This window comes from Meriones unguiculatus, chromosome 3, assembly GCF_030254825.1.
Source record: "Meriones unguiculatus strain TT.TT164.6M chromosome 3, Bangor_MerUng_6.1, whole genome shotgun sequence".
Taxonomy (NCBI): domain Eukaryota; kingdom Metazoa; phylum Chordata; class Mammalia; order Rodentia; family Muridae; genus Meriones; species Meriones unguiculatus.
In genome coordinates this window covers 134,971,965-134,993,350 of record NC_083351.1, presented here as the reverse complement: position 1 = coordinate 134,993,350, position 21,386 = coordinate 134,971,965, and the positions used below count along the sequence as shown (strand labels likewise).

General features: G+C 46.4%; 1 protein-coding gene across 2 annotated transcripts in view; it reads right to left on the bottom strand.

Moving 5' to 3' along the window:
- The window catches only part of Spock1 (SPARC (osteonectin), cwcv and kazal like domains proteoglycan 1), a 453,369-nt gene that overhangs the window by 132,131 nt on the left and 299,852 nt on the right, over positions 1–21,386 (bottom strand). For both annotated transcript variants that reach the window (XM_060380587.1, XM_060380586.1), the window contains exon 4: positions 15,170–15,284. In XM_060380587.1, the coding sequence (XP_060236570.1) occupies positions 15,170–15,284 (115 nt within the window). The remainder of the gene's footprint in view (positions 1–15,169; positions 15,285–21,386) is intronic.

The following is a 21,386-nucleotide window of genomic DNA, read 5'->3' as shown; positions in this document are numbered from 1 at the left end:
ATGCTACCAGGGAAGGGCCGCCATCAGCAGCCTAACCCAGCCGTGACTGCTGTGAGATACAAAACCAACAGAAGCAATGGACGAGATTCGTCTATTGGTACAACTGTGGTGGCAATGTTATGTGAGTAACCAACCATTTTCTAATAGCGTTTAAAGCCCGCTCCCCAGAAGCCACGGGACATGTTGAAGATCCCTGGTCTCATTATGACATGGCATCTGCGTAGCTCAGGCATCTGGCACACTGTTACCCATAAAGCATTCCTACTGGGTCATTCTCCAAAAGTGCAGTGCAAAGGAAGTGCATCCGATTGTCCATGCAAAGTGTCCCTGGATTTCAAAGCTTTCTTCACAGCTGGTGCAAGAAAGGAGAAGATAAGGAGTCACAGGGATGTTTCTTATCTCTGTGGTCCTCACTGCAGAGAACTTCCTGGCTGAAAGTTTTTCGGAAAAGAAGCGTCCCTTGGTCCATACTTAACTTCTTTCAGAATCTCCCTAGCCCTTCCTAGGGGATAGCCCACCTGGCATTCTTCTCACAGAATGTCTCAGGTACCTCTGCATTTGCCTTTAACCATGTTTGCCTGGTGTTTCTGGCTGTTTGTGCATGAACACACACATACATGCCTTTTCCCAATTGTTGCACAAGGAGAGACAGGATGCTTAGGCATATGTTAGCACAGCTGTGCCTATGTGTCTCAGTGTTTCAGAGCAGAACCTGGACTAATGAAGACAAGCTACCAAGAAAGTAGCTGCTCAGTACAATAAAGCACACTGTTCCCTGAAACTGTCTCCATAGTGGGTTCTTCTTGGCACACTTTACTGAACCATGGGCGCTGTCGTCTTGTAGGGGTAACCTGGCAATGGCTGCAACAGCACCCTGGGTAGAGCAGCACAGTGGGTTGGAATCCTACCCTACTGCCCCACCCTCAGCTAGAGGAGTCTTTGCCAACCACCATTCAAAGAACCAACTGAAGCAAAGTGCTTGCACATACCACCACCGACGATCTACAAAGCAACACAGCAATGGGTCCACTTTCCCTCATAACAGAAGGGGAGAAAATTGGTACCTGAAGAAATTGCTCGAGTGAGGGGCATGTGTGTAGGCAGCAACCCTGTCTTATTGTGGCTCATTCTACTTGGTTTGCAGGCATATATTGGGCTCACAGAGGGTAGAGAGTAGCACCCGCAATCCTGAGGACCCTTGGAGAGGTGGCTATTTCACCTGCAGGAACTCTGTTCTAGGTTTTTGTCCCAGACAGAGAAAATGACTCCATTCCCAGATGTTCTGCTGGCTAGGTGGGTGAGAAGGCCTCAGATAACTCTATTCACTCCTGTCCTTAGGAGCTAGAAAGCTGAATAGGCCAAGGGATGCAGAGTCTAACCTTAGAGAGAGGAAAGCCTGGAGTCTACCAGCTTGCTGGTTGAAGCAATCCTTTAGAATAAAAGTTGGGCGCTTATGACAGCTCATGTGTCATGCAGGGCCTGGCACGGAGAGACATAATGGAGGACAGTCAATGCTGGATCCTTTACTTGCCTCCTTTCTTAAGGTAAGTGCAAAGGTCATTCTGCAAACCAGCATCTCTGACAGACAAATGACATTTTATCCCACAGCTCCAAAGGGGAGTTGACCTTTATGTGTGCCGACTCACTGTGCATGGGAACAGGATGGGCAATGAGGCAAAAACCTAGAGATATAGGTCACAGGTCAGACAGGGACAGAGCCCAAGAATCAAGTGCTTCCCAGGGAACAAAATGACACTGGTATGCGTTAGTTCTGTGCAGAAAGTATAAGGTGGTAGCCCCACCCTCACATCGTAGTAGTCCTCACGTCAGGCACCATTTTGTGACTCAGCTGACTATCTCAGTTCCTAGTCAGGCATACTATCCGGATTCTGCATCTCTAGCCTCTCCCCTAGCTGACCTATTTACCTACAAAATATTTTGTGGACACCTGTCCTTGCCACATCCTGAATCAGGGACAGGAGACATGAGATGATTGAATTGTGTCCTCATGGAGCTGGTACATAAGGGGATCCTGGCTCTGCCATTGAGAGGAACACAGTGTCTTAGTTACTCTTCCACTGCTGTGAAGAGATACCATTACCAAGGCAATTCATAGAGGAAAACACTTAATTGGGAGACTGGCTTACAGCTTCAGGGGGTCCGTCCATTATCATCATGGCAGGAGTGCTATGGCAGGCAGGCATTATGCCAGAGCAGAAGCTGAAAGCTTTACCTCTGAGCCACAGGCAGCAGGCTCAGACATGGGCTTAGCATGGACTTTTGAACCATGAATGCCACCCCGCCCCAGTGACACACTTCCTCCAACAAGGCCACACCTGCTAACCCTTCCCAAACAGTTCCACCAACTGGGAGCCAAATATTCAAACACATGAGCCTGTGGGGGACATTCTCAATTGAACTAGCACAGAACAAGGGGGAGACTGTAAACCCTCGGTACAATTTAATGTGACAAGCACTACAGTCTAAATGTGTGTGCTCCCTTAAACCATATACGAAAGTTCTAACTCCCACCGGTATGAACCCCAGGAGGCAGGTGATTAGATCGTGATGTCACATCTCCATGAATGGGATTAGTAACTTTGCAAAAGAAACCAAAGAAAGCTCTTCTACCACATGAGAATCTGAGGAGAGGGTATTATCTATGAGAAACAGCTTCTCACCAGACCCTAATCTTCTGGCACCTAGACCATGGGTTTTACCACCTGTAAACTGGAAAAGTCTTTTTTCTATTGTTTATGAGCCACCGAGTTTGTGGTGTTTTGCTTCTGACAGAGAGTTGGTACACAAGTGTGGGTATCTCTGTAATGAGACCTACACTGCACAGGAGGCACTGACCCTGGATAACGGACAGGAGCTGTTCTGAGAGCCAGGAAAAGTCCACATTGCCAGGCACAGGCTATTAGAGGAAAATCTGATGAGGGGGATAAAAGAAGACAGCTTTGCAGAAAGCCTTGGTCTTCTCAGAGAAAAACCACAGTAACCTGAACAAAACTTGGTGGGTTTCGGACGTGAACATTGTTCTGATGAAGGTTCAGGTAGAAATGTGAAGTATGCTACCAGAAACTGGAGGAAAGGTCATTCTCCTTCTGTGAATGGAAGAGAGCTTGGCTGAGCAGTGTTTATGTCTTCATCCTTTTGGAAGGCAGAAACCTGCAAACACTGACAATGGCTCCTTGGTTGGCGAAATATGAAAGCCAAGCACTGAGGGATTGGCCTACTTCCTCTTGACCACTCTATGCAACATGATTTAAAGTCTGAAACATTCATCTAAAAGGAAGCTGAACATCTGTAACATTCTCGGCTTATGTCAAGAGAAAAGGCTACAGGTGTGGCCAAGCGACCCCTGGCTGAGGAGCTGGCATGGGCTAGCATTTTAACAGAATCCGAGCACTATTATAAAGGAAATGTGGAGATCAGCTAGCTATAAAAACAGAAGCCAGGAGTCAGTATCCAAAACAAGCAGAAAACGACCTCTAAGAAGGCATTGGAGCTGCCTTCCTGTCTCAGCTCAGGGTGCAGGAGCACCTGAAGGCCTTATGGGACCAGCACAGAGAACTCGTGTTAGATCAGTGTTCGTTGATATGGATCTCACGGGTGTACACAGCAGAACCACAGGTGTGAACTGCCCGACCAGGGAGCCAAAGGCAAGAGCAATCCAGACAGCGTCATTCTGGAAAGGGGAGCCTGGTTCCTCAGAGACCCAACCATTTCCCAGGAGAGTTGACAGGGGCCAGTACCATTAGTATGTGAGTCCAGTAGGTGAGGTGCCTGCTCCAGGAAACCTCTGCCAAGTGGGTCTCAAAGACAAAGCAACAAGCTCAAAATTATGTTTGTAAAAATATATTTATTATTGTGTGTGCATGTGTACCTGTGCACAGACATGTGTAGGTGCACACATGGAGGCCCTACGCGGGCATCAGGGTTTCCTCCATGACTCTCCATCCAGCCATTTGAAGCGCCATCTTTCCCTGAATCTGGAGTTGATGCTTACTTGCCTAGGCTAGAAGCCAGCAAGCCTCAGAGAAGATGCTGTCTCCTCCCAACTCAGAGGTTGGCTTACAGGTGTGGGTGCAAGGTCCAGCTTGTCATGTGGGCACTGGCTGTCTTCCCCTTTAAGTGCTTCCTTCTGTTTGGAGCAGAAAGTTTATTGGGTACTGTTGGGTCTGTCCCAGTGTTTTCTGCAGGAAGTACCCACGTCAATGAATAGACTTCCAGGTGGTGAGCGGTCATCGGAGGATGAACTTTATGTACCACAAGTCTCACCTATGTCCAGCCACATTTTCTTGAGCGTGTGGAATTAGACATTAAAGGTGACAGTGAAATCAGCTGAAGAATGTTGCTTTGAAATGAGTAACCAGGGAGAGCCAGGGTTGGAGTGGAATATACAAAATGAAGGGTTTTGTTCTCTCTCCCCAGAATTTGTGTATTAAAACTGAATTCAAGGTGCTAACATATTTGAATTTGGGGTGTGTGAGAGGTGACTGTGCCTGGAGAGTGCGGCTGGGGCTCATGGCTCTATTACTCTTGTGTTTTTATTTTACGTGCATGTGTGCTCTGCTGACATGATTGTGTATGCATGCCTGCTACCCCATGATCCTCTGGAAGACAGGGGTGGCTCTGAGCTGCTCGGCTTGGGTGCTGGGAACTAAACCCAATTCCTCTGCAAGAGCAGTAAGTGCTCTTAACCTCTGAGCATCTCTCCAGCTCTGGATTAGTGATGTCATAAAGAGGTTGGAAAGGTATCTGCGGTTCCTCCTGCCACATGAGGACCTGACAGAGGTTGAAAAAACAACCTCTAAAGACCAGGAAAAAAGGATCATCGCCAGCATGCTACCTGCTGTGATCTCTCAACTCTAGGAATCTGAGAAAATATTTTGTTTAGGAGCTACTAAGTCTCTGTCATTTTGTTACAGCAGCCAAAGAGATAAAGACAACAGCGATACTTGTGCCTTTGGACTTGTGTACTCCTGAGCATCTGTCAGGACGACAGTTGTATTGTCCCATCTCGTTGTTCTTGGGGAATCCAAGGCTCACATAAGAGACTTGTATTTTCTGAGCCCTTACTACATGCTGGATCCTATGCACTGCTTTATTTACCATGATGTTAGGGTATAGGGTTTAGACTCATGAATCCATGAGTGGAGATTCAAGCTGAAAAATAGCTTGAGGGCAGAAAGGCTCTTCTGGGCTTTGGAGGAAGAACAGCCACTTAACAGATGTTAATATTGACACCACACGCCGATATCAGTCACTATGTGTCTAAGCTGGTACCCTGGCCTGCTCCAAACCACTAGAGAATGCCAGCAACTACAACTGACTCTGGCTGTTCCCTCCTCCACCCTCCAACTGTCTTTCAGCTCCAACTACATCTGCAAGGAGCCTTTCCTTCTTAGAGCTTCAGCTGTGTGTAATGGGGTTGTGTACTCCATATGTTAGAGGGACGCATCTGTGACTTTACCTTCCTCTACCAGAACATGCACATGCACACACACACACACACACACACACACACACACACACAGCTCTAGCATCTCTCCCATAGCATAGAGTTTTCCTTAAAGAACAAAAATTCAAGGAAATTCAGTCTCTTCTAAACCACAGATTTTCCTTAAAGCCACATGGTTCTCCATCCTACCTGGCTGAGGACCGTGTCACCAGGGCACTGTGTGGGACAGCTCTGCCTTCCTTCCAGGCTTACACCCTCCTTTTCCACCAGTACAAGCTGCCCTAGACTCCTTTAGAATAGCAGGACCCCTCCTCCTGTCCCCCATAAGCCTTTGTGTCTGTGTTCCCTCTGCTAAGGACACTTTTCCCTACTCTTGTCACGAGGCCTTCCCTGTACAAACATATGGAAGTGACTTGTATGGAGGCCCGTGTCTCCCACTACAGAACACTTACCCGTATGATTATATTCTCTGTTGCAGTCTGTCTTTTCTAATAGACTTAAAATCTGTGAGGGTAGATTATATTCCTTTACCACAGAATTCTAAACACACAGTGTGGTGTCTAGACAAAGGTACCCATGTGTGTTTGTTGAATAAAGGCATCATTACAAACTCCATATGATCTTGCCACTGCAAATGCATATAAGCAGTGTTCTGAGGTGGACCTATCAAAGTCACTGCCAGAGAGGTCCACGCCCTAGCTTTCAACATCCCCATATTCACCCATTGTCACCCTGGCACATGCCAAGAAAAGGGATCTCATTCCCGATGTGAGGGCAGCCCCACCACCTGTCTCTAGCGTAAGGGTTTCTCACTGCCATGGGATGTTAAGCCATGACCTCCTCTCCCATCAGGCTGGTACCAGCCACTGGAGTTAGCCCCATGGCTCACTGGAAGAGTCACAGCTGGGAAAGCATCAGAGGCAAGGCAGGCTGCCAGAAGTCCTTTTGCCACTTGATAATGGAAGCAAAGAGGTTCAATGTGGACCCGTGAAAAAGTATCACCCAAGAGAGAGCACTGGAAAGGAACCAAGGTCCCCAAACTAATTAACATCATCTCTCTTGTTCCTCCGTGCATGGAGGCCCTTCCCTCCATCCATCCTTTCCATGGAGAACATTAAAGACAGAACGATCGCTTGGGGACATTCTTTTTAAAACACAAGTTCTTCTAAAGATAGTCTTAAAGGCCCACCTAAACTATCCTGAACCCATTTTCTGGCCCAAAGATCTGTAAGGTCCATGCCCAGAATGGGTTCTGTTACAGTGTCTGATGCCTATAACGAATGTCTTTCATGGTTCACTGGTTGAATTAAGTTGTTATGAAATGTCAAGACTAAAAGCCTTTGAGTGGAGATCCTGGTGAGCTTAGCAAAACAACAGCAGGCAAAAGTAGATTTATGATAATACAGGAAAAAGAAAGCAGCTCAGGAAACTAAAACATAAAGGAGTAAAAATGGGAAACTTTAATCTTATAACATATCTTTATATCTTTTGAGGGGCCACATATGTCAGGCCAACCTGATTGCTGATCTGCCCCCAAAACCTGCATCCTTGGGATGGTTAATAAGCATTTAGCTTCAGTGTACTGCAGGGAGCTCATACTTGTTTATTTCACAAGGAGCAGGGACAGATATGTGAGCATGATCCACACCTGTGTGCCATCAGCAAGACAAGAAAATCAAACCCACTGATTATCTATTCAAAATGGCACACCCACCTCAGCCCTTCCCCCCCCCTTTTTTTTTACACACTGAATTCTGAAGCTAGAGATTCGACAGTGGGTACATTGCTTAATCAGCAGACATACAGAAACACCACCAATGCCCCCAGTCTGAGGCAGCACACAGAGTAGGAGTACACTGAATGCCTTCATCAGACATGGAGGCAGGGAATGAGAGGGCATCTTTAAACAGCCCTGTGGTCTGTTTAGTTCCAGTCACCTCAGCTCCACAGATTCAGGGCTTGTTAACATCTGGGCCCATGCACAACCAAAGAAGCCAACCACAGAACAGTCGTGGTCTCCTGTAGACAGGAAATGGCTCAGAAAAAGAGCCAGTGCTTTAGAGGCAATGGGGTACATGAGCCCACCTTTGCAGGCAGTGAGGCCTGGGAGCCTACAAAAAATGAGTTCTGGACCCCGAGGGCCACATCTTAAAACTTTGTCACCAAGCTATGAGACAGGATACCTGTGACAGCTAAGCCTGTCCTACCCAGCCAGCCTCAAATGGTATTGAGAGAAGAGCTTTTAAGAAGAGTCAGCAGAAGGCAGGACAATACATGGGTTCCACATTGTACTAGAATATTTGCATTTGTTAATGAAAAACACCTTTGTGGATCTGGATAGATCTTTCTTCCGCAGGTGGTGACTGCTACAAAGGTACACAGCTGATCAAAATGCAGAAAACAAGCGAATATAGGGTGCACAACCCCAAGTGATACATCTGCAATGCAACTCCTAATCCTAAGGCCCAGGGGACATCAAGGAAAAGTTACCAAAATCAGACAATCGGATGTCTATTGGGAAGACAGAATCTTCTATATATGGCAGGGAAGCTGAACCCATGAAACCTCAGTGTTGGAGGCTGGTCTGATGCTTCTATCTTGATGCTAATTACTGGCCCTCAACTTCTGGTTTCTGCCTGGATACGCCTTCCCTTGTTATGTAAACCTACCCAAATGCCTGATTAAATGGCCTCTACCTGGGCAGGGTAGAATGGGGAAGGCATGGCTAAGGTTTCTGGGCTTTGGGGGACAGGAGGAAGAGAACAGGAAAACAGACGGGAAACAGACTGGAAGAGAGGAGGAAGGAGGACGCTATGATGAGTTAGCGTGGAAAAGACACCACATTGACCAGGAGGAAGGACTCCAAGGATGATGTAGATGTATTCATGAGATTATGGATGGAAGTTGCCCAGGCAAGGATGGTCAAAGCAGATGGCATTGGATGGGGGTTGGGAGGTGGATGGTGAGATTATTGAGACAGCATAGGTAGAAATATCTGCCCAGCCCAAAGTAAGCAGGCAATTATAAACTCTACAGCTGTCTGTGTCTTATTATTTGTGATAGTGGGTTACATAATACTGCCACAATAATTATAAGGCAAATAATAAATCATTTTTTAGGCTACATCTTTTAAATTTACAACAACGCCTCAATGTTGTGGTCACCTAAATAAGACCTGTACAGTGGCCACACCCACTGATATAACAACATGATGGAGGAGCTTTACAATACCCCACTCCTTGGCTGCCGAGAAAGGAAGAATCCATTTTCTCTAGAAATTAGCCCCTGATCATTACACAATCCAAAGTGGTAATCCCTAAACACAGATACATACACAGAACTTTAAATAAACTCAGTAGGGTATGTGCATGTGTGTGTGTGTGTGTGTATATGTGTGTGTGTGTGTATGTGTGTGTGTGTGTGTGTAACAATAATAACTGAAGAAGTCATGAATTTAAGAGGGAGACATAGGAGGAAATGAAGGGGAAAGAGAGGGGGGAGATGATATAGATATTATTCCTGAATGGATTTCTCAAGAAACAAGAAATTTAAATAAAAACAAACATATCTTTGTGAATCTGCCTTGCAATTTAACACATACCTCCCAATGCAGTGTCTGCCTTATATACTGTCTCCTGCTCCAAGGGACTAAACATCCCATGCTGCTATTCGCACTTAGGACGGGAATTGCTCTTTACTCTCCACTGCTCCCTTCATCAAGGCCAGCCAATCAATGCCTTCAGTTCCACAGCAGAGAGCAGGGGGGAGGAGGAGATGGGCTAGAGCTATAGAACTGTACCCACGGAAGAGGGCAGGAGCAGCTTCAGCTGCGTCCCGGGCTCAGACGGACAGCATTGCTGCTATGAGATCTCACGGGTTTAAATTAACTCAGCATCTCTGTGTTTAAGAGACAAGTGCTGGGAGTGAGTACAAAGGAGAGGAAGGAGCCTGGAATGCATGATGTGGGCACAGAAGGGAGGAAACAGATGTAATGCCAGTGCCCAGACCAATTGCTTGATGATGGGCAGGAACTAGGAGAAAGGGGTACAGGTGGGACCTTGGGGACCAGGAGAACAATGACTGCCCTCCTGGAGATCAGCTTTGGGCACCCCCCCCCATCCCTAGTGGCTGTGGTGTGACATAGGTACAAGGTGAGGAATCTGCAGACAGATGAAACCCCACCCATCAGCGGCCCTGTGCAATCGGGACAATTATTTACAGAGCCTGAGCAACAGCTTTGGTCACCTGGGGATCTAACACAGCCCTGACACACAGCTGTGGGAAGGTGACAAGATCCATCCATGCAAAGTGCTGCTGACACACGGGGAGCAGGAGGTGGGTACTGGGTTGAAACAGCCACTTTCCTCTCCTCTTCTTCGCTGGTATCTGCTTGGCGTGAGGTCTGAATATAGACCACAGCAGAGGAGCCTCTTCCGTTTAACCTAGTGATGGACTCAGGAGAGGGCCAACCCAAGTTAACTGAAATGGTTCCATAACTAGCAGAGGAAGACTATCAAGTTCTCCTTGGACCCGAGCTCTGCTTGTGAGGATTCTCTGAGCTTAAAATGGAGCCCAAGGCAGCATGCAGTCCCTCACAGAAGGGACACAAGCCACATTCAATGTTGTTTCCTAGTAATGAAGGTGGTTTCTGAGATACCTCGATGTGCCTTGATGGGGGAAGCATCAGAGAGTCAGCCAGGCACTAGGAGCCTGGCGCCTTCCATGTGGCCACGTGCCATCCAAACCTCCACAGCTATGCGTATGTATAATCAACTGGTTCAAAGCCCCTGTAGCAGGAGGCAGAGCTTTGTTGTAAAACAAAACTGAGATGAAATAACCTCATCCTTTCAAATATCCTCTGAGAGTTTGGTATTTGAGGCACATCCTGTGATGTGTTTCTCTCTGACCTTAGACACTTTGATTCTTTTTTTCAAGTTCACATAAAAGAGAGAAAGCTCTGAGATTGGTCTACTGTACCGAAAGCCTCGATGGCATCTAAATTCTTTGCTGGCACAGAGAATTAGTTGTTATTCCAGATAGTGAGGAAGTGGAGATGAAGGGCCATTACATTAGAGGGGCCCAGCCCCCTGGGAAGTTGGGCTGTTTCGCTCCCTACTTAAAAATAGATGAGTTCCCACCGCTCCCCAAGGCTTTGAAGGGTCCACTTAGATATTGTCAGTTCCATTCTGACATCTTCTCCCCATTCGCTACACTCCCGCAGAATCAGAGGATGTGGTTTGTCTGGAAGGCCCCAAACAAACGTTTCAATTTTCCATTCTCCAAATGAAAATCAATGGCAAGAGAGAGATAAAAATCAATGTCCAGCTAGCCCTCCATGAGGAGAACCCACTATTTCCCACCTCCACAGAGCTGCAGAGTAGGATGACCGATCCCCACCAACAGAGAGACCCAGCACTCTGCTGGCTCCATCCCCTTGACAATGTGCTCCTTAAAAATACCTCAGAGAGGATTCTGTAAAACCTATGACAAGAATGACTGATAAGATGTTGTTCTAACCCCCCCCCCCCATTGCTAGCAAGCTCAGTTACAAATGGAGTCCCTGGCATCCCAGGATGGAATCTGAGTTATCTGTTTCTCAAGGGATCTGCCTTATGGCCATAAGTTATAAGATGCTTAGCCATTTGCCTGCATTTCTCAGATTCTCCTCTGCCCCAGGCAACTGGTAGGCTTTCTGTCACCCTGCAAGGGCAGGCTGTGTCCCTTATAATTGGTTTGGCTCCAGAAGGGAGGAAATGGAGATAACACACTACATACTTATTTTTATTATTTGATTATTTGATATACTAATAGCTTACTTGTGTTTCTTGCTGAGTAGTATCAATTATAATGATATGCCACAATTGGTTGGTCAGTTCACCTTGAGTTCTTATTTTTTTTGTGTGTGTGATTCTAAATGAAGCTAATACAAACATATAAACTATATATAAGAATACTTTTATATGTATATATATATAAAGTAAACTCTGACAGATTTTCTCCCAGCATGCTGTAATTAGAAAAAAAAAATAGTGTAAGTGTATCTACAGAACATCAGGCATGTTCAATTTGGTAAAATTTCAATTGCTAGTTACACTTAGGAAGTCTTAATCAAACCCAAGGAAAGAAATCTCACATTATTTTCTTCTGAAAGTTTTATAGACTCAGTGTGTATGTTTACAAATGTAACCAACCTCTAAAGTTGAATTTTTATGCAGCATGTTTATATAATCATTAAAAATTTTAAGCATGGTTTATAGTACCATAAAGTCTTAATATATCAATATCAACACAAAATGTGAATAGCATATAGACTATTTGTTAAATAAGTTCTGACAGAAACAAGTCAATAAGCAAAATCAAGGGCTGAAGAGATGGCTCAGCAGTTAAGAGCACTGGCTGCTCTTCTGCAGGACCTGCTCAGTTCCCAGAACCCACAACCACCTATAACTCCCACTCCAGCAGGCCTAATGCCCTCTGCTCATCTCTGAGGACATTAGGCACACATGTGGTACAAGCACCTGCATGCAGGCAAAACACTAATATGAATAGAAAAACAAATCTTAACAAAAAACGAGAAAAGAAGAAGTAGAAGACTAGACAACATACTGGAATATTTTAATTGCTGAATTTAAATAATGTGACCATTGCCTTACTTACTTTTTAATTTTTCTATAACAAGCATCAGCTGTGATGCCAAAATGAGGTTGAGAATTTCTAAGTCATCACAGAGAAGCCATCCTGAGCACATCCGGTACTCTGTGGTACAGCAGCGATCCCATGGAGATTGGGAAGAGGAGCATATGGCCGTGAACCTCTCTCCCCAGACACCCAGCAGCACTGCTGAGCAGCAGGAGGAAGTGAAAGACTTCGCACAAGACTTCTCTGAGAAGGATGCGAATATAGTAGAAGCCTCCAATGAAGGTGCTAGAGATCTCCTCCTTAAAGAGATCGGGGAGACTCCAGCAGCGGAAGACCTGAATGCGTGCTTCCCTTTCCACCACCCTTCAGAACTGTTCGCTCAGCCCTGAAACACTGTGGCCACAGACCTGTGCTCCCAGTTGCTCCTCCACCCACTTTAGTTCACAAGCCATCCAGGCCCATGGCACCTCCCTGGTCTTGGCCCCCTAATCTACTTGCAAGTAAGTCTATATCTGGGGACTCCTTATCAGCTGTGGCCTCCCAGTTGCTTTGTGGTCTGTGAGCAGCTTCTCATTCTCTAGAAGCAAGGCTTTTCCCTGGAGCTGCAAGGGGCCAGCTTGGCTGGCACAGTTGTTTACAGATGTTTGGCAGAATGAAAAAGTACTTTCCTGATTGGTGAATAAACAGAGTTGCCAGCATGCTGTCCCTCCTCTACGGAACCCCTGAAGTTTAATGTGGAAGGACAGATGTTTCATCTGGGAAGGCATCCAAGACCCTCTGGGGAGTTACACACTTGGCTACTATCGAGGGCCAAGAAACCCCACTTCTGAGAAAGCTATTTGGGAACACAACCACAGAGACCACACACAGGCCTCCTTGGGCCAGGCCACCTCCCATATCCTGCTGAGGAAGAGGGTGCGCCATCTTAGCCAAAGCATACTCTTGAGCTATTTTCTAGTAAGGAATGGGCCCTATTATCAGAGACACAGTCATTTTCTTTGGCTTCCCTCCTGCAAACACAAAGTGGTAGCAGAAATGTCCCCACAGTCCTTGAGATCTGGCTCAGAGGCTTGAAGGGAGCACACTCAGACTGGGAAAGGGTCAGAAATCCCAAGGGGAAGTCGCTTCTTTCTCAGGAGCTTATGCGCTGAGATAGAAGGGTCTGGCTGAGCTTCCGGAATTACAATGATAACTATTATGATAATTGTCTTACTAATTGCTGGAATGGCTGGTATTGACATTACACCATCATTATACACATTCACCCTTATTGAACTTTCACACAAAATATGCTGGGTCTGCACATTAAATCCATTTAACAGATGAAGGAGTACAAATTTAGACTCACAAATTTACTTCCCAAGTTTAACAGGCATGGAGTATCCAACGAGGACTTGAACCCACATTACTTTCATTCCTAAATCCATGCTCAGAGCTATTATAATTTCATAGATATAGGAGGTGAGGACCACACTTTCCACATAAGATGAGAGTGATGCTCAGATATGTGGCATGCCCCGGAAGCACCTTCAACGCATGTCTGAAAACCAAGGAGGTGGCTGCCTCGGTCTCAAACACATTTGAATTTAAGACTAGAAGTCTCTCAGTTTGTATTTCTGCAAATTCAAGGGAAGGGCACGTGAACGATTCTCCAACATATATATCCATGTGTGTATACACACATGTGCACACACATATACGGGAGACCAAATGGTTGAACAACCTGGAACATTATCCCCAAGGGCATTCTGTTACTTGCTTCTAATGAGGGCTTACTTCCTTCTCTTCTAAAGGGCAGAAATCATAAGCGGTTTTCTTAGAGTGTATGTTCCTCAAAAAGAACTTTAAATGGTAACAACAAAATTACTTTTGCATGCTACTCCTTTATGTCCCGCAGAGCTTTAAGGCAGACAAACCCCAAGACAGAGAAGAGGAAGTGAGCCCAAGCCACACCTGTACCAAGAAGCTATTTGCCATTGATAGCTTCGGGGAGAGGGAAAATCAGTTTTCATCAACGGAATCACCACTAGGGAATATCAACCACATTTCATGTCAGGACCCATCTGACTTCCAGGAAGAAACGCTTGTGTAGGAAACAGGCACATACATCTCAACACTATTCATCTGGGTCTTACAGACACAGATGCTGGTTGCTCTTAAAACAACATGGAAAGCAATGCACAGCAGAGGATCTTGGTAGCCAAGTCTGAGATCACCAGCACCAGAGGCAGAGGGTCACTCCTAGTGAGGAGCCTCTGTTTAGCTGCTAGCACTGAATTTAGGAGAGAGACACTACCCAAGCAAAATTCATAGGAAGACAATTAGAAGGTAAAAGACAATTACAACAGGCCCCAGCAGGAAGAGCTAAAGAGACTAACTCCAAAGGCTTTCATCAAGAACTTGAGAGGGAATGCATCCATTCAGCATGGCCCTAGGTATCACACTGGGGCAAATAAAGCCAACACAAGCTGCAGGAGGCTCATGCCTCTCAACCGGGCTTCATCAGGGTCACACTGTCAGCTGCAATCATAAGAAAGAAGGGCCACCTCCTACTTTCTTGGCTGTAAGCTTCCTGGACACCAGGGTCCCTTGGGGAAAGAGGAGGGCCTCAGTGATGATGGAAAGGGGCTTTTTTGCTAAGATGAGGACTCAAGAGTCAAAATTAAGATTTTTTAAATCTTAAGATTGGTGTTCTTTGGAGAACTGGAGAAATGGCTCATCACTTAGGAACACTGGCTACTCTTCCAAAGGACTGGGAAAAAAGATCCTCTTCTGACCTTTGTGGGCACCAGGAACACACATGATACACAGACATATATGAAATAATAATAACAATAATAATTTTAAAGGATTGCTGGTTGTTGTTGTTTTTCTTTCTGTAAACCTGCACTGGCAATCTGAAGCCATACCATCACTTCAGTGTAGGCACCTAGGATCATTTAAAATGGTGGCAAACAACTACTCTCCTTTTGTCCAACCTGCACCTTGTCAGAGCCTGAATGCTTCAGAGCCACCAGGCACAGAGCACCCCTAACTTCTAGCCACCTCCTTCCCCCCCCTTACCTGGGCAGCAGGTGCTTGCGGCTGACACACAGGGCGGTCTGGTAGTCCTGGGTCACACACACTTTGTGAGGGCTGCATTTCACCTTCAGGCAAGGGTCCTTGGATGGGTCCAGGGCTGAGGTAAAAAGGAGGAGAACAAGGGTTAGCACCTCCAGGGACATTTCATTTCCATCACCACTCAAATAAACAAGCGGAAGATAAACCAGCGATGCATGTTTGTGCTGTTTCTTGAGGGAGGTGGGGACTGAAAGAAAACCCAAGCCAGGCAGAGCTCTCCATGAGGATAGCAACCCCTTTGTGTACTAGGCATTTCAGCACCATGATTTTAAGCAAGAATTAATCCTTAAAAAAAACCTTCACAATTATTCATGATCCAAGGAGACACCAATAGTGTCTCTTTTTGTTTATTGCCTGATGTCGGTTTGTGTGACTTCTTTCATGTTTAATTTTAATTATTTCCTATCACGCACACCCCCAAATCCTTGCTGAAAACAACATTTGCTCCTGTTCAATAAAAATGGACTTCATGCATGAATAGTTTAGTTGGTTTTTTTTTGTTTTTTGTTTTTTTTTTTTTTTTTTTTGAGAACTTCAGGATGGGCAAGAAATTTGTACAACACAAAGTTAGGATGTCAGTGTGGGAGGGGAAAAAGCCTGAACATAAATATTTATTGTGCAAGGCGGAATTAGATAAGGGCCGTGATGGGCATGGGAAATGATAGCGGAGCTTGAGAGAAAAATAGAGATCAATTTCCAGGGCAAGGATTAGTGAAGCATTAATATTTGAATTGAATCTTGAAGGATGGGCAGGCTTTTGCAAAGCAAAGATGGAAAAGACATGCCAGGCAGGAAGAGCAGCTCGAGCAAACGTGGGGCGACATGTCTGAGCAATCACGGGAAAGTCAATGCATCCACTGGAGCTGTGGGTCTGCATAATGAGATGGGGGGGGGTTGGTTCAAACCCAGAATTCCAGAAAGGATTCCCAAAGGCGCAAGGTCACACTCAGCAGCATTTTCTAGAATCAGCTGAGCAGCCGGCCCCTGGCTAATCAGCACTCTGCATGCTGAGGTCCACGTGCTCATCATGGGCACAGAGTGGCCCCCCGGGGGAATTCTCTGCAAAACAAAAGGGACTGTGCCATCCCCCAGCTTCCAGGCTGAAAGCCTATTAGGCAGTAAATCTTTCATAACTGCTCTCCCAGGCAGGGGAGGGATGCTGCCCACGTCACCCCCATGCAAGCATTTGCTTAAACAGGCTGGCAGTCCAAGCAGGAACTGCAGAACCATCTACCCGACCAATGATGTTCCGGCTGCCACACAGACTGTCACCATTCTATTCTCCCCCAACCCAGGCCTGGAAACTGCACATCGCTTTCCTTAGGTTGCTGCTGGGAATTTCTCTAGGGTCCTGAACCCACAACACTGGAAGGCGTTGCTGCTGAGCATGTCAGGGTGGCATCCCCCGTGTTAGGGGTGGCAGCTGTGAACAACAGTCTTCAGTCTCGGCAGCAACAAGATCCTGATTCCCACCCGAGGGGAGTCGCGTGGTAGAGGGCTGCTTCCAGAGGGCTATGCTCTGATGCCTGGAGCTTAACGGAGAACACAGGCTCCCATGAGAGAGAGGCTGGTCTGAGCCCCAGGGAACGAGGCATGCTCCTAGCTCTCAAGCTGAGAATGGCCTTGGGAGGCAGATAGCAGAGAAAGTCCCCCGAGTCCTCTAAGGCTGAGCCTCCCAGACATTTGCAGGCAGAACTTCTTAAGGCTGTGTGGAAATCACTCGTTTCTTGGAGGTGACTGTATGGGGAGTTAAGAGGCTAAGGTGTTTTCAGTCCCTTGCGTTGCAGGGCAGCCCAACCTGCTCTCTAGGATGCCTTCAAGACTAAGCGTCCATTAAGGACTAGCATGGGACCACCGTTGAGGACTATGTTGGTCTGTCCTTGTCTCTTCTCACGCTTTTGCTCACCACTTCCAACATCAGGAAGCACGGAGACTATTCCAGCAGCAACCCCACCACAGTGACCAGTTACGGCAGTAGACGTCCATGGTGCCGAGACCTGGAATTCCTGCCTCAGTGGCTTTCACAGACGGAGACTGCTGCGCTGGCCTCCTTGGTGGGTGTTGACATCGGCCACACCATATGATGTGCCTGCCGGGCATTGGTGGAGTTGAACCCTTTGTGCTTCTACCGTCGACTTCTCGCAAACCTTTAGGGTCTGCCCTGCCAACCATGTGACCTGAATACTGTGACTGTCACAAGAGCAGCAAATCAACTCTGCGGGGCATGAAAGGGCACAGACCTCAGCTCAGGGGCCCCTGGAACTGAGTCCTGTTTCAGCTGCTTTCTACCCTGTCTAAACTTCTGTCTCCTCTTCAGCAAAATAGGACCAGGAACAGCCCCTGACTGGCTTGTTGGCTGCCACCAGTTAACACGTGTAGGCGTGCTTAGAGCAGGTCTAGGATGGTAAGCACCTGCCATATGTTTGCTGGGTCTGGAGGTTTGTATTTTGTTCTTAAAGTGGGTAACAAGGCCTCATAATTACAAGAACAATAGCCGGTACTCAGTCGAGTGTGTCTGACATGCAGGCCTTGAACTAAGCCCTCAAATTGGATTAGCTCATTATCCTTGTTTGCATTCTATTGTTGTAATAAATAAGACCAAAAACAACATGGAGAGGAAAGGGTTTATCTGGCTTTAGTTTCCCCAATCACAGTCCACCCCTGAGGGAAGTTGGGGCAGGAAACTAAGCAGAGGCAAGAACCATAGCAGGAGTACCACTCGCCGGCTTGCTTCCAACAGGCTCACGTTCAACTACTTTTCTTCTATGATTTGGGACCACTTGCCCGGGGTGGCCCTGCCCATAGTGGGCTAGTCCCTCCTTCATGGACTGGAGATCAAGATAATGTAGCACAGACAAGACCTGCAGTCAGTGTGATGGAGCTGCTTTCTTGGTTGAGGCTCCCTCTAGTCACTGTCAACCTGCCAGAAACTAACCAGCTCAGTCATTAAGCCCTCATAGCATCCAACGATGGAGCCTTGGCCAAAACCACATATATACTAGTCTTAAAGACAAATGGCAAGTGACAGGTAAGGTGGACATTTGCATAACTGGTTTATAAACCCAAACATCGTCCGGTTACATGCCACAGTATAGGGAGCATCCAGGAACTTCTTTCATTTAAAAAGCTGACTGAGATGCCAAACCTCATCCAAGTGTACAGCCCAGAGCTCACCATTTTCCAGATGCCTTCTGGGAGCTCATGGGCCTGGAGCTGTGAGGCTACAATAGACCCTGCCAGTGTGCCCCTCAGGACCAAGTCAGTCATACAGCCACCAGGCCCCAAACTCAAACGCTCTCTGCTACTTGCTCTAGACATGGCAAGATCCACCTCGCACTGCCCAGCAATCACATGGCCCATGTTTGGTTCAAATCTCTCTGTAGATTCATAACCTGCTATCTCACTATTAGGATGACTATGAAAGATAAACCTTCCCATCTGAGAGGTCAGACATTCCTAATACGTAAAACATCCATCCCAAATACTAATACGTTAAAAATGTCAGTTAAACCAGTCCCGTTGGTACAAGCCTGTAAGCCAACTACATGAAGGAATCTCAAAGTCCAAGCCTGGGCAACTGAGCCTAACCCAGTTTCAAAATTAAAAGGGAAAAAGAGGGCTTGGGGTACATCCATTGCCTAGCATGCATGAGTTTCTAGGTTCAATTTTTAGTACCACACAAACCAATCAACCAACCAACCAACCAACCACACAGCCAGCCAGCCAACCAACCAACCAACCAACCAACCAACCAACCAACCACACAGCCAGCCAGCCAGCCAACCAACCAACCAACCAACCAACCAACCAACCACTCATTCATCAGTTAACTCCACACACATATTTCACAATCTGCACAGAGAAATCAAATCTGCTAAACAGTAATTATGAGGGTCTGAGTACTTCAAACACTATATGAATTGCTCAGAGTAAATGAACTTCACAGCACAACAAAATAGTCACAAAAGCTGTCAGCCTTTGTTCCCTCACCAGCATACCCTTTGCTTTGAAAATCAGCAATGCTTGGCTTGAAAGCAGATGAGAGGGTGAGGAGTCCAGGTCTGCCACGCTCTGAGCAGCAGCCACAAGGCCCCCAGCACATGTACACCTGGCTCCTCTTTTTAAAGGGAATGACTGATAGGAGATCAACATAGAAGTGACATTTCATTTAGGGGGAGGGCTTTGTAAAGCGTTCCTCCTTCCAAGCTGACATGTTGACTGGTGTGGTCTTTGCATAGCTCATGCAGGCAGCCATATTGCTGAGCATTAAAGGGGGCAACATGGCCCGTCCAGAAGAAACTACCTCACGGCAGTTGTCCTGGTCCTTGTGCTCTTACCATCTTTCCACCCCCACTTCCTCAACATTCCCTGGGCCTTAGGTGTAGGGGTTGTGTTACAGATGTCCCATGTGGGACTGGGCATCCCACAGTCATTAATTTTCTGCACTCTGACTAGTTGGAGAGTTTCCTCCAAAGAAAGAAACTTCTTTGATTAGCTGTGAGGGCTGAACATATGTATGGGCCTAAGGATGAAGCTTATGGTTTTAGTAATATGCTGGTCTAGGTTCTCCTCTAGGGCCTATGACCTCACCCACCGTAGGCTCTTGGTTGGATTTATAGTACCAGGCATGACTTTCTTCCCATTGAATGGCCTTTGGGACCAATTAGACCACTGCTGATTACTCCAACCTACAGGTGCCATTATTCATTATACTCTGAGAGAGGGAGAAGCAGTTTTGATTTACTTTGAGAGACAGGATCTCAGTTGTAAGGGGTCAATAAGGACAAAAACAGCCAGACTCAGTAGGGTGTGTGTGTGAGAAAGAGAGAAACAGACGAGAGAACTTGAGAGAAGATATTTGAAGGAACAGAGAGATGGGAATGGAAAGAATGCATACATAGTGCATCATGTATGAAATCCTCAGATATAGTAATCACGGAGGATGGAGAGACAGCTCAGCAATTAGGAGTATTGGTTGCTCTTCCAGAGAACCTGGGTTTGATCTCCAGCACCCACAGGGCAGTTCACAACCACCTGCAACTTCTCTTTTGTCTCTGTGGGCACTGCACACACTCGCTGCTCAGACACACAGGCAGAACATCCATATACAGGAAATAGAAAGCAGTAAATCTTTTAGAAAATAACCATGGTTAAAAATGAATATCTAATATAAATATTTTTTTTAAAGTCGTGGCATTTGAGAAGCCCTGCCACTACGAGGCTGGAGGCAGGGGTTGGGGGAGACCGAGTGTCAGCAACAGCCCCATGTAGGCTTGCAGCTTTGGTGTTAAGGTGCTCACCCCGGTGAGCCTCTCCTGGGGGTGCTCTCTGTCCCAGCACATGCTCGGTGACAGGATGCAGCAACGCTCTGGAAACAGCAAAATCTAGCTCCCTGCTACGATTTCTGTCACCACACCTGCAGGACTCATGATGAGCTGAACAGATAACCAGCGAGGGCACAACAAACAGGTCCTGGGAAGGCAAAGTCATCTCTCCTGCCCATCTTCCTGCAGAAACTAGCTCAGAATCAACTGGCACAGGACACACATCCAATTAACTTTTCAAAATAACTTTCACAAATCTTTCTTCAAGGAAAAAAAAGAATGAATTAATTTATAGAGATTTGTTGAGCTGTAGCACATTGAATTCAGAAGCCGGTCAATTACAAGCTTCATGTAGGTTGTTTTTTTTTTTTTTTAATTAATTTTATTTTTTAAGCTCATTGCTTGGTCTCAATTAAAGTGGTGATATTTTAATTATCGTAATTGTTTCTGAACTTGTTTTTGAGTTCAATGAGTTTATTTTTTAATTAGCTACATTGATCTTAAAAGCCAGGATCAACCCTTTTCACTGTCCTTGTGCAAACCCTGCTGGCTTAGCTGACAGAGGGTCAGGGTTAAAACACCTGTGAGAGCAAAGCCTGAGGCAGCTTTCTAGCCACTGAAAGGAGAGAGAGGTTTCATTCTGAAATGATACAAAAGATCCCCTAGTCACGTGGGCAATCACGCATGCCTGTCTGTATGTATTCTGCCAACATTAGCAGAGTTTTAGTCCGTGTGAAGCATCTTTTGGGAGGCCACAGGCCAGCGTCTCCTCCCTGGAAGCTCACGGCTCCCAGACACACAGATGAGGCACCTGACCTTGTGGAGGGCTGGTGACC